The 15,874-nt window shown below is 40.3% G+C and overlaps 1 protein-coding gene across 2 annotated transcripts in view; it reads right to left on the minus strand.

Annotated features, from left to right (window-relative positions):
• LOC124466108 (presenilins-associated rhomboid-like protein, mitochondrial) overlaps nt 1–10,587 on the minus strand; it is a 57,988-nt gene extending 47,401 nt beyond the window's left edge. Inside the window, exon 1 of one of the 2 annotated variants that reach the window (XM_047017788.1) lies at nt 10,297–10,587. In XM_047017788.1, coding sequence (XP_046873744.1) covers nt 10,297–10,355 — 59 coding nt within the window. In that variant the 5' untranslated portion in view covers nt 10,356–10,587. The remainder of the gene's footprint in view (nt 1–10,296) is intronic. The other variant, XM_047017789.1, reaches the window with a different exon arrangement.
• Between the last annotated feature and the right edge of the window lie 5,287 nt (nt 10,588–15,874).

Below are 15,874 nucleotides of genomic sequence, written 5' to 3' on the forward strand. Positions count from 1 at the left end.
CCGAGATAACTCGATCCGAGTCGGTTGATAATTCGGACATCGCATGCTTGTAAACGGTGAATTGGACTATGAACTGGACTATGCGTCTTTGCGCATGCTTGAGATCCCGCCGCCCTTCCTCCCAGGTCGTGACCTGGAAGTCGAAAAAGACGATAAGTTGTCGCTGCCGGCAGCCGGCCCGGCAGAAACAAACAAACAACGCGAGCCAATAGCGCGGATAGCGCCATTTGCATTCGCAGTACTCCTATTGTCATCATGCACGAAATATAGAGGGACGTAGCTTCACCTTGCTCTCCATTTGCCGTCTTTCTCGAAATGTTGATGTTGTTGTTATTGGTAGAGGTGAAGAGGTCAAGCGGAAAGGGCTGTATCACCACTAGTTGTAATGAAAACAGCGCCACGTATCGTACTGGGATATGACATGCTTTCGGACAATTATTCGGTTTATTCACTGCCATATATATTAGGATAATAGCAGTTGCCCCAAAAATTTGCATTATCCGAATAAAGCTAGATTCAAATTGATACCATCATGGAAACGTAGTGAGTCAGTCACCACCAGGTGTATAAAATAGCCGAAGGAGGTGCACCTCTGGAACCTTTCCCTGCAGAATGGGATTTTTTTTCGGGTCTTCAGACGTCCATGGATGAAGAAAATACAACTTGTTAGACATGTTTGAGAGTGGTTGCTCGAGGAGGCAATGTGTATGATATCCCATCTACGGGAGCACACCCATGACTATTCGCAAAATTCAAGATAACTGTCTTGAAATGAACATTTGCAACAAGTTAAGAGAGTAAGCGTGTTTTGCACTGGTGAAATAAACTTTGAACAGTACTATTGGCATGCTACCGACTGAGGCAGATAACATGGCCAATTAACTAACTAGCATCAGCTAGTTTCACGTTACACTACACCAGAGCCATATAGAAATATTTTTCTGGGGAAGAGCAGATTAGCCTACTACAGGTCTCTCAAATCTCACACATTTGCTGTGAGACTCACACATTTCAACATGGCCGCATTAACAAAATGGCTTTAGAGGCTGCAGCCCTGGGCCTCGCCACCAGGGGGCCTCAGGTTGCCCGATGTCGAGTAAGTCAACGGCACCGCGCATAACGTTTTCAGAGTGAAAACAGAAATAATGTGCAAAAATGTCCGGTCAAAGAAAGCACGAGAGTGGGGCAAATAAAGTAAATTACAAGCTCTAAAACATGTGTCAGAATTACTAAAGAAGACTCCAAAATTAACAATATATGGAGTGCTGCAACAAATCCGCCGGCTAGTCAGCCTGCTGCTGCGGCTACCTCTCCCAGCACTGACCAACCAACTGCCAACTGCTAGCCAGTCTGCTGCCAGTGCCATTAGCAGTACAATCTCTGCTGAGACAACTGATGGTGATGGAGAAGAGCCAAGTACTAGTTCAGGTTCAGTCCTACTGTGTCGGGAAAGGAGTTATGGCACCCACGCTGTGTCAGAAGCAGATTTTTCTGCTTCGGAAAAGACGTACAAAAGTCAGAAACGATGTCTAGGCACTCGCCCGCACACTGCGAAATTGAGAAAAGTTACAAGAGAATGGCTTGTGTACTCCCCATCCACTGGGAATGTGTGTTGTTTTTTTGTAAACTATTTGGCGATGGATCATCCGCTTTCACTCATTCTGGTTATTCCGATTGGAAGCATTCTGTTGACCGGGTGGAGATGCATGAAGCAGGCCAGTCGCACCGAAATGCCACGCTCAATTGGCTTGCGCGCACGCAGGTGCGTGGGATAGATGCGGAGCTGCTGGATCCATTCAGAGATGAGGCTAGTTACTGGCGAGAATAACTGAGGAGAATTGTGGCAGTAATAACATTTTCGTCAGAACGTGGCCTTGCACTCCGTGGAGACAATGAAACATTAGGCTCTGTCCAAAATGGCAATTACTTGGGAATCTTGGAATTACTGAGCAAGTTCATCCCTTTTCTTGATGAACATAAAAAAAAAAATATGTGAATAAAGGCTGAGGGACAACCTCATATCTGTCTTCTACTATCTACGAAGAATTCATAAATTATATGGCTCAGCGGGTTCAAGCTGAAATAATTCTTCAGCTGTAGAAAGCAAAGTACTTTTCCTTGATTATCGACGCAACACACGATTTAAGTCACACAGACCAGCTAACGTTTGTGGTACGTTATGTTTCTCAGGAGGGAAAATTGATTTTTAAAATTTCTGCTGATATTTAGCCATACAGGTGACGAAGGTGCTACAGGACATGCATGTTGACATCAAAAATTGCAGGGGACAGTGCTTTGACAATGCATCTAATATGTCAGGTGCTTACAAGGGATTGAAGGCTCCTATTCAGGAAAGAATCCCCCTTGCTGATTAGGGATGAGTATTGATAAGATTTTTATAATTCGGATACCTAATCAATTCCTGCTTATCGATTCGATTCCTTATCGATTCTATTATCGATTCTTATTGGCCAAGGGGAGGGAAAAAAAGCACAACGGGTTTATTTGCATACATTTTCTATAATGCTGCACACCATATACAGTATGTATACATACACATTTACATTTTTCCCTTGCTTTTCTTTTACACTTCTATTAGCTACGCTAGCTTAGCTATAGAATCTTCCATTTTCAGTCAAAGAACAGAACGACTCGACCTGTTAAGCGCACCACCTGAGCCGATGACTCCACCGAACCTGACCATGTCAATGCCGGCGAGGACAAATTGTGTGTGGAGACATTCTTTGATAACAGACAAACTTCTAAATGCATTACAACAGAGGCATGCAGTCTATAAAGAAACCTGTAAATAGTTTGGATTTCTTACTCGACTTGAAAAACTCTCCCTCTGTGAAATATGTGAACAAAGTGTCAGATTGCAGACCAAACACAACAAAGATCTAGCGGGTGACATTCCCGACGAACTAGCACAGTTAGTGAATTTCTCCCGAGTTGATCCCACTGACCCAACAACACCGAGAAACCTACTTTCATTAATACGGGAGAGGCATCTCCAAAGTGTTTTCCCAAACGTGGGCATAGCGCTGCGGATTTACCTTACATTGCCCATTATGCCAGTGGGGAGAGGTCATTCTCCAAATGAGGAATTATTAAGCAGAGACTGAGAACATCAATGTGCGAGGACAGACCGAACAATTTGACTTTAATGTGAATGACTTTGAAGAGCTCATTGATGAGTTTACATTAAGAAAGAGCAGAAAACAGGCCTTTTAAATTCACTGATGTGATGATGGTAGGGGTGGGCGATATGGACGAAATCTTCTATCACGGTATGAGTAATTTTATATCACGGTTACGGTATATATCACGGTATAGTAATTGTTCTGTAAATTCAATTAAGAAATGGTACAAAATAACCATACCGTACATCATCACACTCTATTATTTATTTATGACAAACAAAAACAACTGCCTCACATGAGACAACACTTGAGTTAAAAACAAAAGACTCAAAAAAAAGTTACGAGTACGAGCGTTCCGATTGGCTGATGCGCAGTCATGCCCTCCGCGTGGTGACCTACTCACAGCTCAATACGGATCTGTAATGCCCTCCGACGAAAATTTCAAAATGAGCAAAAGCGATCAGTCTGACTTTTACTATCCATATAACTTCGGTTTCGGCGTACCTCGTTAAAGCTTGGTCGATACGTTTCAGTTTGATATTTCCCGGCATGACCTCACTCTCAGTAAGTAGTTAGCCTTCACTAGTCATCCTAGATCAAGAATGCTAGCAACGCCACCAGTGTAATTTTACAGCGCGAGACATAAAACTTGAACAACAAATCGAATTTGTTACCTGCAGAATGGGACATCAAATATATAAGTAATTAGCATCGGCATGAATGTGGTCCGCTAAGACAAAATACACTCCACATCGAAAATTCCGTCAGACCAACGCAAATGTGCTTCAGGTCAAACGAAAATAGCAAATCAAATAGAAGTTAAACTACAATTCTAAATATCACAAGAATGCGATTTATATGATGGCTTATATACAATACAACAACCAGACATTTAATTGACACGTGTAATACAAAAATATAGTATAAAGTATACCGCGGTTGAAACGGTATAGCCAAATCTCTCCCGGTAGACACATTTCTACCGTCGCACGGTATATACCGTCATACCGCCCAGCCCTAGATGATGGTGATGAATCACGTTTGTTCTATGTTAGGCCGCGGCTGCCAACACTTAACATCAGTACCGGTCCTAGCACATCTGGCGCCCTAGGCGAAATGTATCAACAGTGGTCCGGCCCCCCCCCCAAACGCAACACGGAGATTTGACGTGGCGTGGTTGGCGCCCTCTGCTAGTTGTGCGGCAGGGTTAATTAATGGATGTACTTAGGAAAATGCCGCCCCCCTCTTCATGCCGCCCTAGGCCGCTGCCTATGTCGCCTGTAGGAAGGACCGGCCCTGCTCAACATGGTCCCAATATTGTAAAAAAAAATATATATAGCTTGTTTGTATGTAAGTTAATTCAAATGCTTTCCACCCAGGAGATGTTGCACTGTACATCTGACTGTCTGCCTTCTTGTGTTTGGGTTTTTGAGTAACCTATAAATGGTCATTCCCTGGCTATTTAGCCTTGTTTTGTTTTTTATTGGAAATATGTATACATTTACATTATTGGTCTACAGCGTAGCCTACTACACACATACATTTTGTACTTTGCTTTAAACGGATCATATTTATAGAGTGGTTCTGAGGACTTTAAAGCAATGATGTGCCAGTGCACCTGGCGTGGGTTTGTGTGCGTGTCATGATGTATGTTGGGGCGATACAGGGGCCCCAGGCCTCAAAATATCTTAATTCCACCCTGCATTTCAACCATTTCTCACGCTGAGAAGCGCAGATTTCCGCGGAGTAGATAGTTGTCTCGAGTTATACAGAGTTAAAAACCAGACAACAAGAAACGTTGTATGGTTCTTTCCTACATTTCTGCGATTTAGTAAAAAAAACAACTAAGAATTTAGCCATTTAACTTGACATGTTTACTGCTGTTCAAAAATGTTATATGTTGCTTAAAAATAAAATATATTGTGCTCAGCAATATATAGTAATAGCAGCAATAATAATAGCAACGGGCCAGTCGGTTTGAAACTTACTGGCCCCAAGACAATTTTTACTGGCCCCCCCTCCAAAAGTTGTAGTTTATCATTGTTACAACAAAACCAAAGACTTCTAAATTATGTTATTGTTACCAATAACCATTTATTAAACACATCCTGGATTTAAAAGAACAAAAATGAAATCACATTTCTAGTGATAAAAAATAAAAAGGTAATAGTCAGCAAAACAATTTACTTTTAATCTCCAAGTGACGTGCTCTCTTCCCTGCTGACAGCCATCTCTGCACAACTCTGTCTAGCTGAAACTGAAACCTCTGGGCCTCAATGTTAATATAGAGAAGCTTCCATAACATTTCATCAGTATGATACCAAGTACCAAGTCAACACCATTCTTCTGCTGCCCTGGGGAACGAGGCGAACGGCTGGCTCGTCTTAATTACGTGATTTGCCGTTGTTATAAGCCGCTAAAAAATATATATATATATCCCGATGTTATAAGTTGTGCAAAAATTCCTGACCAGCATGGTCAATGGCCTGGAAGATGGATTGTCAACCATCCGCTTAGCTGTCACGCACACCAGGTGCTGTCTGCTAGCGTGGCTGGTCAGGGATTGTTTTTGAAAATTGTCAGTGTAAAAAGATCCACTTTTGTCTGCTTTAGACAGGAAAATACGACAGACGACACAGCTCGACTTAAAAAAAATCTTAGTCGACCGAGAGCATATCGACCAGAAAATCGACTTGTCGACTGAGTGGGGACAGCCCTAATGTTATGTCATTTTTTTACTCTTACACTGAATGTTTATTGCTTCAATCCAGATGAGTATTGAAAGTATTTTCTGCGACTGAAAAAGGCATGTTTTGAGGATGAGGACCATGTCTCGCTCACTTATAGGGTGTTAGATGTGTAGATTTTTGGTATGGCATGTCGATTTGTGAAGGTGTAAATCATTTTTGATTAATATTACATATAATAAAGTTCTGTGTAACAAATGATTAACAAATGAATTATTTTGAACCCCTCCCCCACCACAAATTGCTTTCTAATCTCTGGGAAACATTGTACCGTGAAACTGTGGTATTTATTCTTAAAGTTTTCATGCCGTCAAAATCTGATACTGGCCCATGCCTAGTAAGATTGTCTCCCCATTTTACCTTTTATATGTTATATTTGCACTAGGCAATACCAAACATTGGCATGGTAAAATCCCCACGACCAGGAATCGAACCGGCAACCTTTTAAGCCGAATATCTGGGGCCCGTTCTCCTTACGTCGCTAACTCAGTTAGCTGGATTTGACTGTTGACGATTTGTCATTATCTTGGATTGTTCGGTTCTTCGAAGCTCATCCTGGACTTGCTGTCCTGGCAACAGGTCTGCAAGCTTAAACCTGCTCAGGAACAGGTTTATTTTATGTAAACACGATTCGATTGAGGCTTTACAAGCAAAGGTGATACAGGAAGTCTGTCACAGATATGTCTTGTCCGTTTTTACTACAGGAACCTGTTGAAGACGGTGCAAGAATAATTAGCAGAATTTAACATGAAACGGAATTAATTGCTCATTGCGTGATAGATAGGCTCCTTAAGCACAGCGCGATATGCTAGCCTATACTTTTTGAGAGGAAATTAAATGAAATGAATGAAATGAAAATATGAAAGTATGAAAAAAAAAATAGGCCTAGCTTACTGTAATAAGCGATAAAACGCATGGTCACTACTGTACAGTGTTTCCCCTATGTTGGCCCGCCACGGTTAAATTTCTGCCGCCACGGTCTCAGAATTAGAGCTGTACAAAATTTTAGGCCGTCTATCAGCCGCGATTGTTAGAGCGCATGTCGGAGAATAGCACAGACACGCTTCACAGCGCAGTTGAGATTGCGCGTGTGCATCCTTGAGAACTGAAAGTCGTATAATTTATGTTGTCAGTTCATTTAAGCCTGTTATTGTATTAGTCTATAGTTCTTGCAAATTTAAATTAAGTTAACTGGTGATTTTCGTTGTTTGCATTCTTCCCCTGCTAGCGAAATTGCACGTCTGTTGATTCGATAGCGATTGCTGCCCTTGCTCACGTTTGTATTTTAGGTGCATTATTATGCTAAAGTAGCCTAGTTTTAATGAATAAATAGTGGGTATATTGTTATTATTTGCTACAGAATGCTTAGCCTATCAAGATCAAATGAAGCAGACAGTGTACATGCTTCCGAGTGGCCTACCTTAATCTGTAGGCTAGGCCACTGCATTTACAATAAGTTGTTACGTCAATTATTAATTGGCAGCATTTATGTCATTTAGAACATACATCGCCAGCTCTCCACTGGTGTCCCACAGGGCTCCGTCCTTGGCCCTCTCCTCTTCTCTCTGTACACCACCTCACTTGGACCAATCATCACCTCCCATGGCTTCTCCTACCACTGCTACGCTGACGACACGCAGCTGTACCTGTCGTTCCCCCCGACTGATCCGGGGATCTCAGCTAGGATTGAGGCCTGCCTCGCAGACATCTCTGCCTGGATGACCGAGCACCACCTCCAGCTGAACCTCGCCAAAACAGAACTTCTCATCATCCCGTCTAAACCCTCCATCTCCCATGATCTGTCAATCACCCTGGGATCTGCGACGATGACCCCTTCATCCTCTGCCAGGAACCTTGGGGTTACCATGGATGACAAGCTCTCCCTCACGGCCCACATTGCCGCAGTCTCCCGGTCTTGTAGATTCACCCTCTACAACATCCGGAAGATCAGGAGATACCTGTCTGAGCACTCCACCCAGCTGCTAGTCCAAGCAATGGTCCTCTCCAAGTTGGACTACTGCAGCTCGCTGGTCTCCCAGCATGTGCAACCTGCCTCTTCAGAGGATTCAGAACGCAGCGGCCCGCCTGGTCTACAATCTACCCAGACGCTCCCATGTTACCCCGCTCCTCATCTCCCTCCACTGGCTACCCATCAACGCCCGTATCAGATTCAAGACCCTGGTACTGACCTTCCGAGCAGTGAACGGGACTGCACCCGACTACATCAAGTCTCTCCTGCAACCTTACACCCCCACCCGTCACCTACGGTCTTCCTCAGACAACCGCCTGGTGGTCCCACCGCTCAAGACTGCCAGGTCCCAACACAAGCTCTTCTCCTGCCTGGCCCCCCAATGGTGGAACCGGCGGAACCTCCATCAGGGACACCGACTGTCTCCCCACCTTCAAGAAAAGGCTCAAGACACACTTGTTCCGGGAGTACAACGGCACTTAGGAATGCTTGGCTAGACCTGTAGCTAGTTTCCTCCAGGATCACAATGACTCTTATTGAGTGACTTGTTGCTCTTGTAGGTTAGTTATAACGAAGTTAAGTCTTGTACTCGCTGTGAAATATTTTACTATTGATTGTTCTTCCACAGGTACAGTCCTGCACTTTTTTGTGGTTCATGTTGTTTTAACCTGTAAACTTGTATAACTGCATGCTCTTATGGGTATTCCCTTTTGGCACTTGTTTAGTTTTTTCACAATGTATAAGTCATGTTTTGGCTGCCTGCAATGTTTGGGACTACCTCGTTCTTATGATCAGTGACCTATGCTCTTTTGTAAAGCTCTCTCTTGGAAGTCGCTTTGGATAAAAGCGTCTGCTAAATGCATAAATGTAAATGTAAGGTGTCTTTAAGTATGCTAATTGTATTTATTTAGGGGAAATAGGACGAAAATATGTGCAATATTACATTAGCTATTAGACTATTACATTAAGCTGCTCCGAAATATAGGGTTAGCACTTTGTTTTGGCCGGGGGGGGGGGGGGGGTTAGACCTGACCTGCCCCCACTGCTAAAAAAAATCCTAGGGGAAACACTGCTGTACATTTAATTTGGTCTGCTACTTTTTGCCAGCCTTCTTTCTTGGATTTGCTGACTACTTTGAGGTGTTCCCTGGCGTTCTGATTACATCTTCAAATTCGGAGTAACCGTCGAGCAAGCTGTTGCGCTCTTGGCTCTGTTGCGGTAAAAAACAGGGCGCTCATTTTGGCCACGGTGAGCAGCCAGAGCAGCCAATAGCAGCGTTGCTGAACAATGTTTCTACTATCGATACATACCCCCTTTTACACCAACGCATAACTCAATCCAGCTATACTAATTATAAACAACATGGGTGTTCAAAGAACCGAATTAACCAGATCATGATTAGCAAGATGATGTCATCTTGTATGTTTAATTTCATCTCGGATGTAATAAGCAACGTACGGAGAAAGGGCCTCCAGGAGGGAGTTTTCTAGGTTTACCAACATTCAGATACACGCATCTTCTTCAACCATTTTCAGATTGTAATGTATGACATTATTTGTGTGGAAGGGTGTGGAAGTAGGCCAGACATTATTAGAAGAATCTGGTGTGTATTTGAGATTTTTTTAAACAAGTTTGAAAAAGTTATTGAAATTAGCGTGGATTTCATGCTATTTTCAGAGATTAGCGATTTTCTATCATTCTTTAAAAATTATTTTTGAAAAACTAAAGGGTGTGGAAGTAGACCAGACATTATTAGAATAATCTGGTGTGTATTTGAGATTTTCTGACACAAGTTTGAAAAAGTTATTGAGATTGGCAAGGATTTAATGCTATTTTCAGAGATTTTCTATAATTCTTTAAAAATAAAAATAAATTAAGTAAAGGCTGTGGAAGTATAACATACATTGTTGGAATACTCTGCTGTTTGTTTGAGGTTTTATAGTCATAAAAATATTATAAAAGTCATAATTTTTCAATATGGTATGGGTAATTCTCACCCGGTCCCTAACTCGACGCTGCAAAGAGCGTCTTCCGAATGTGAGACGAATGTTGAATGTCGAATATGAAACTAACTTCACCTCGCTACCGATCAGTACCTATAGGGACCCTTTAGGCTACAGGCACCTTACGTAAGCTTTAGCCAGGTCAGCAGTCAGTTTTTTAATACAAGGACATGTCACCATGTATTTATTTGTTGCCAACGATTTATAATTAGCTACTGTAGCTAGTTACTAGAATACATTTACTTGAGAGGGCTGTGCAAAGCGATTCAGTCGTCAGTAGTCGACTCTGTTTCTTCTCACTATTAAGCTAGGCAATTTGTTACCTAGCTAGTTAATTCAGTGTAGGCCTACATGAATTGATTTATAAACCCCGGTCCCCTAAAAATACTTGTCAATGATACATATTTGTATTATACATCAAATTTTATACATACCTGTTTCCTGAATTTATGGAATTCCTAGTCATTCTTAAAATACATCCCATCAACGCCATTTTTCTACAGGTCTACAGCAGCACCATAAACATAAGCAACACTGGCAGCACCATTGACATAATGGCTGTTTATCAATCCACGTTTTTTTCCGTTCTTGTGTTCTCGCAAATTCGTTTGACGTCATCTTTCATTGCCCAAGTACGGTTCCAATCCAAAGAACACAAGTCACCAAGAACGAGAGGAATAACGTGGTCCCGGTTCTTGGGACACCACCGGATGGAAAATCAGGAAATGACGTACCCAAACGAAGAGACTTCGTGTGACTTCGGCAGAGAATAGGTGCATTCGACATGGACTGCGGCTGCATGAAACGACCGACGAGAGTAGCCGCTTGCAGTCGGGGAGGAGTTGAAAACGGCTCTCTGAAGTCGGACATTCCAGCTTCTCGTGGTTTTGCTGTGTTGATGTCAGTCATGGACGATCAAGCGCTGTTTGCTTACTTTACTTTATTTATAATTTAACTTAGTATTTCCGTTAGTGGAGAGGCTGACTAAAACCCTTTCTTCAACACATTTTTAATTCAATTAAACTTTTTTGAGCATTGGCGAAACTGAAGGTGTCCGAATATTCCAAAACACGCGTCAAAGTTTTCGTGTGTGAGTCTGGCCAATCATGAAATAGCTGTGTCGTCACTTGAACCCGTGCAGTTGCTCTTGAGAAAATGCGCTCGGCTACACAGCCGGCAGTTCTCGAATCGATCTCACGGTACTTTGATGGCGACGTCACAGTGACGTGTCCTCGGCGCCGTCTCAAGTCGGACAAAAAGTCTAACCAACCAGGGTTGGTCCAAGATGGCGACCTGTGCAGACGTTCTGCTCTGAGCTCCGAGGTTCTGACCGAGTACCAGTTGTTTAAAATGAAAAATTAAGATTATATTCTTGAGAAATGAAGGAGTGAATGGTTGCTCTTGCTTCCAGTAAATTAATTTGCACGAATGAGGAGACTTTAGTTGGTCATATTGAGTGAATTAACAACTATCTAGCTAACTAGTCGCTGTTAGCCAAAGTTTTGCTAATACCAAGACACGTGCGATAAAATGTCAAAGAGAGATGCCAAGAATGTGAGAAAGGGAGGTTTGATGATGGATATAACTGATGAAAGTTCGTTTCCCGGTTTATGTACTCCTCTGCCTCATACTCCATTGAAAAGCCCAAATTCCAAAAAGATCTGGACGAAAGAAGATTTAACAGTATCAAATGCCGACATCCTAAAAGCCACTAATGGTTTGAATGACCGTTTTTTGAAGTTTGAAGAAATCGTAATGAAGAATACAGCCGAGATTGCCAGAGTGCAGGAAAATGTGAAAGGGCTGGAAATCCAGTGGAAAGGGACTGATGACACAGTGAAGAAGATGAGTGACCAGATGACAACCCTGTGGGAGAAACAAGAAGAGTCGGAGCGGTACAGTAGGAGATGGAATCTTCGTCTTCTGAATCTTCCAGAAAGCAGCAACGAGGATGTGAGGAAGGAGGTGCTGGAGATTATAGCTGAAATCATCCCAGAGGAAAAGAGCAAGCTTGGATTTATGGTGGACACCGTGCACAGGGTTGGACGCCCAAGAGAAGATAAAAGCAGTCGTCCCATCATCATTCAGTTCACTATGCGCACCTTTAGATTCAAAATATGGAGAGCTTCTTTAAACACTGACGTCATCAAGAAGAAGAACCTCCGGATAGCTGAGGATTTAACCCAACAGGAGAGACAGTGCAGAAATAAACTGTGGCCTCTTGTGCAGCAAGCACGCGCCGATGGGAAGAAAACTAAATGGCAGGGTCCTGTTGTCATCATTAACGGTGTGAGACACACGGCATGACTTGTTAAAATTACCTTAACGTTAGGCAAACTTTTCAAGTTCAATACACCCAAACTTAGTGGGTTAATTTGCTCTCCCTGTATGAAACTAATAGCAATATGTTCACTCCAATAGCTAAAATAAGAGTTTCAGGAGTTAATTTAGGTACTCGTGTTCAGAACGTTCTACTTGGCGGTAAGCTAATCTCTGTTGTGTTCTATCTCAGAGTGTTTCTTCTTTAACTAACGCTAGTTCCTATAACCTTACAGACATCCAGTTAAAACGTATTATTTTCTTTTATTATGACAGACTTCCATTTTAGTTCCTTTAAAATAGTATCTTTAAATGTCAGAGGTATCCGCGACAGCACCAAAAGGAAATAAATGTTTTTGTTCGGTAGACGACAGAATGCCGATTTGATATTTTTACAAGAGACTCATTCGGTCGAAAGTGATGTGAAGTTTTGGAAAGCGCAATGGGGCGATCATTGTTATTTTTCTCATGCCTCTCAACAATCAGCAGGTGTCGCCATTTTCCTTAACAAGTTTAAAGGTGATATAGTTGAATCAGTGATCTCAAATGAGGGTAGATGGATAATTCTGGTTTTCAAATTTGACAATTCCTTCTTTATAGTTTGCAATTTATATAATTATAACAATGCAGCTCTGGCCAAAATAATGTTTATACAACTTTGTGCTAAACTTGACACCTTTAAAAATAAATATAAGGATGCACACTTGATTATTGGAGGTGATTATAATGATGCTCCAGATGATCTTGTTGATAGAATGCCTGTTAAATCAATCCCATGTTCAAGATTCAAAAGTACTGTATATATTTGTGAACAACTGTCAATTATAGATGTTTGGCGATATTTAAACCCCGACATTAACGAATTCACCTGGAGCAATGCCAGTGGATCCTTACAATCTAGTATTGATCTATGGCTTATATCTCCCTCTTGTTTGCAGTTTGTGACAGAATCATCACATAGTTATGCCCCACTTTCTGATCACAAATTAATTTCAATCCATTTAGCAGGAACAAAACAACAGAAGGGTAATATACGTGGTTATTGGAAACTAAATAATAACTTATTAAAAGACGATGAGTTTTGTGATTTAGTTAAAGAAACAGCAAAAAGCATAATTGGTAATAACGAAATGAATCACATACAAAAATTGGAATATTTCAAGTTTAAAATCAGAGAAATGGCAATTAAACGAAGTAAAGTAATAAAAATAAAAAACATAGCCAAAGAAGTCAGTATTATGGATAAATTAAATGTGTTAATGAATAAGGGTAATCTTTTTAGAGGAAGAAGAAACGACAATGAAAAAATTAAAAGAGGAAATAGATAATATGTATATTGAAATGGCTAAAGGGGCATTTGTAAGGTCCCGAGCAAAATGGCTGGAACAAGGGTAAAGAAATTCGAGTTATTTCTTTGCTTTAGAGAAGCTAAATCACAAAAGAAATAATTTAACTACTCTTAAAATTAATGATAACATCACCTCTAATTCTCTGGACATTTCAAGACATGTTGGTACATTTTATAGCAATATTTACAAGTCAAATATTCAATTTAGTGATTGTGATAAATTTATTGAATCAGTTAAAGAATTTACACCAACTATATCTGATCACTTTAAGATGGAATGCGAACGTCCCATTACTAATGTGGAAATCTCAGAGGCTGTTAGTGCAATGAAAAAAGGGAAATCTCCGGGTATTGATGGGCTTTCAGTTGAATTTTATTTGCATTTTTGGGAAACCATTGAAAATCCTTTATTTGATTTATTCAAGGAATGCATTTTAAATAAGGAAATGTCCACAACTATGAAGCAAGGTTTAATATGTCTTCTCCCTAAACCTGATAAAGATCACTTAATGATAGAAAATTGGAGACCTATTACACTCCTAAATATTGACTACAAAATGTTATCATTGATTTTTGCTAAACGGTTAAAAAGAGGTCTTCATGAGATAATACATGAAACACAAACAGGGTTTATGTCTAACCGTCACATTAGCTCTAATATAAGACTTGTTCTTGACCTGTTGGACTATTCTGATAATATCAATACTGATGCACTGGTACTATTTCTTGACTTCTATAAAGCATTTGATACGGTAGAACACTACCGTAAAACACTTCAGATTTTTGATTTTGGACAACATTTTATATCTGTAATAGAAATGCTTTATCAAAATATTGACAGCTCTGTGATATTATATCCAAACACCACAGAAAGATTTCCTGTACTGAGATCAGTTCGCCAGGGATGTCCTATTTCACCATTCTTGTTCTTGCTGGTGGTTGAATTATTGTCATTACATATTTGACATAATCCTATCATTAAAGGTTTATCTATTTTTGGTAAGGAAATTAGAATAACTCAACTAGCGGATGATACAGCTCTCTTTTTGAGTGACAAACATCAGATTGAATATGCTATAACCCTAATTGACCAATTTTCAGCTGCTTCGGGTTTAACACTTAACAAATCTAAAGGTGAAATTTTATGTTTGTATCAGTTTGAAGAGGAAAACATGTTTAATATACCTGTTAAAAAATGTGTTAAATATTTGGGTATTCATATCTGCAAGGACCACACGGAACGTCAACAGCTTAATTTTTCATCTAAATTGAAGAAGACTAAAACAATACTGAATTTATGGCTTCAGAGAGACATTTCTATTTTGGGAAGGATTCTTTTGACGAAAGCAGAAGGGATTTCAAGATTTGTCTATCCTGCACTTTCTCTCAATGTTCATGATTCAACATGCAAAGACATAAATACTACGTTTACAAACTTTGTATGGAAAAATAGACACCATCATTTAAAAAAAGTGGTGCTCTCTGGTTCTAAGGATGAAGGTGGATTTGAACTTCTGAACTTTTTGGACTTGAATTACACCTTTAAGGTGAAATGGTTGAAGGAATGTCTGAGAGTGCCAGAGTCTTTATGGTACTTCATTCCCAATAATATTTTTCGCAGTATAGGAGGTCTTAAATTTGTATTGAAATGTAACTACAGTTTTACAAGATTGCCGCTGAAACTATCACAATTTTATCAACAAGCTCTTTTGGCCTGGAAGCTGTGTCATTCTCACAACTTTTCTCCACACAAATCTATTTTATGGAATAATGAATGCATCACTAGGAGGAACAAGTCACTCTATCTGCAGAATTGGATTGATAGAGATATTATCTTCTTAAAAGACCTTTTTGATTAATGGACAATTACTTAAATATGAATCCTTTCTCAGAGAGAAGTCATTCCCGATAACATTTAAAGAATATAGCTCAGTTTTCAAATCTATACCTACTGGCATATTAGAATTAATGAAAGGTTATAAAAAACAAAATGAGGTTTCTGGATTTAATTCTACTCTTTATATAAACGGTATTGATATTATCAGCAGCAAATGTACTAATAAGCTAATTAGAAATTGCTTCCAAAATTCAAAGAAAGTAACACCTCTGGGAAAGTTTTTCTGGAATTCTCATTTTACTGATATTAAATGGCAAAGGGCGTGGCTTGTTCCTTTTAGATATTGTATCACAAACAAAGTTAGGGAATTACATTTGAAAATACTGCATAATATATACCCTAAAAACTTGTTTGTCTCAAAATTCATGCCTGTTGATAATTACTGTAGCTTTTGTAAAACAGAACAAGAATCGTTGACCCATCTTTTTTATGGATGTACATTCTGTAT

Source organism: Hypomesus transpacificus, unplaced genomic scaffold (genome assembly GCF_021917145.1).
Source record: "Hypomesus transpacificus isolate Combined female unplaced genomic scaffold, fHypTra1 scaffold_65, whole genome shotgun sequence".
In the NCBI taxonomy this organism is placed as follows: domain Eukaryota; kingdom Metazoa; phylum Chordata; class Actinopteri; order Osmeriformes; family Osmeridae; genus Hypomesus; species Hypomesus transpacificus.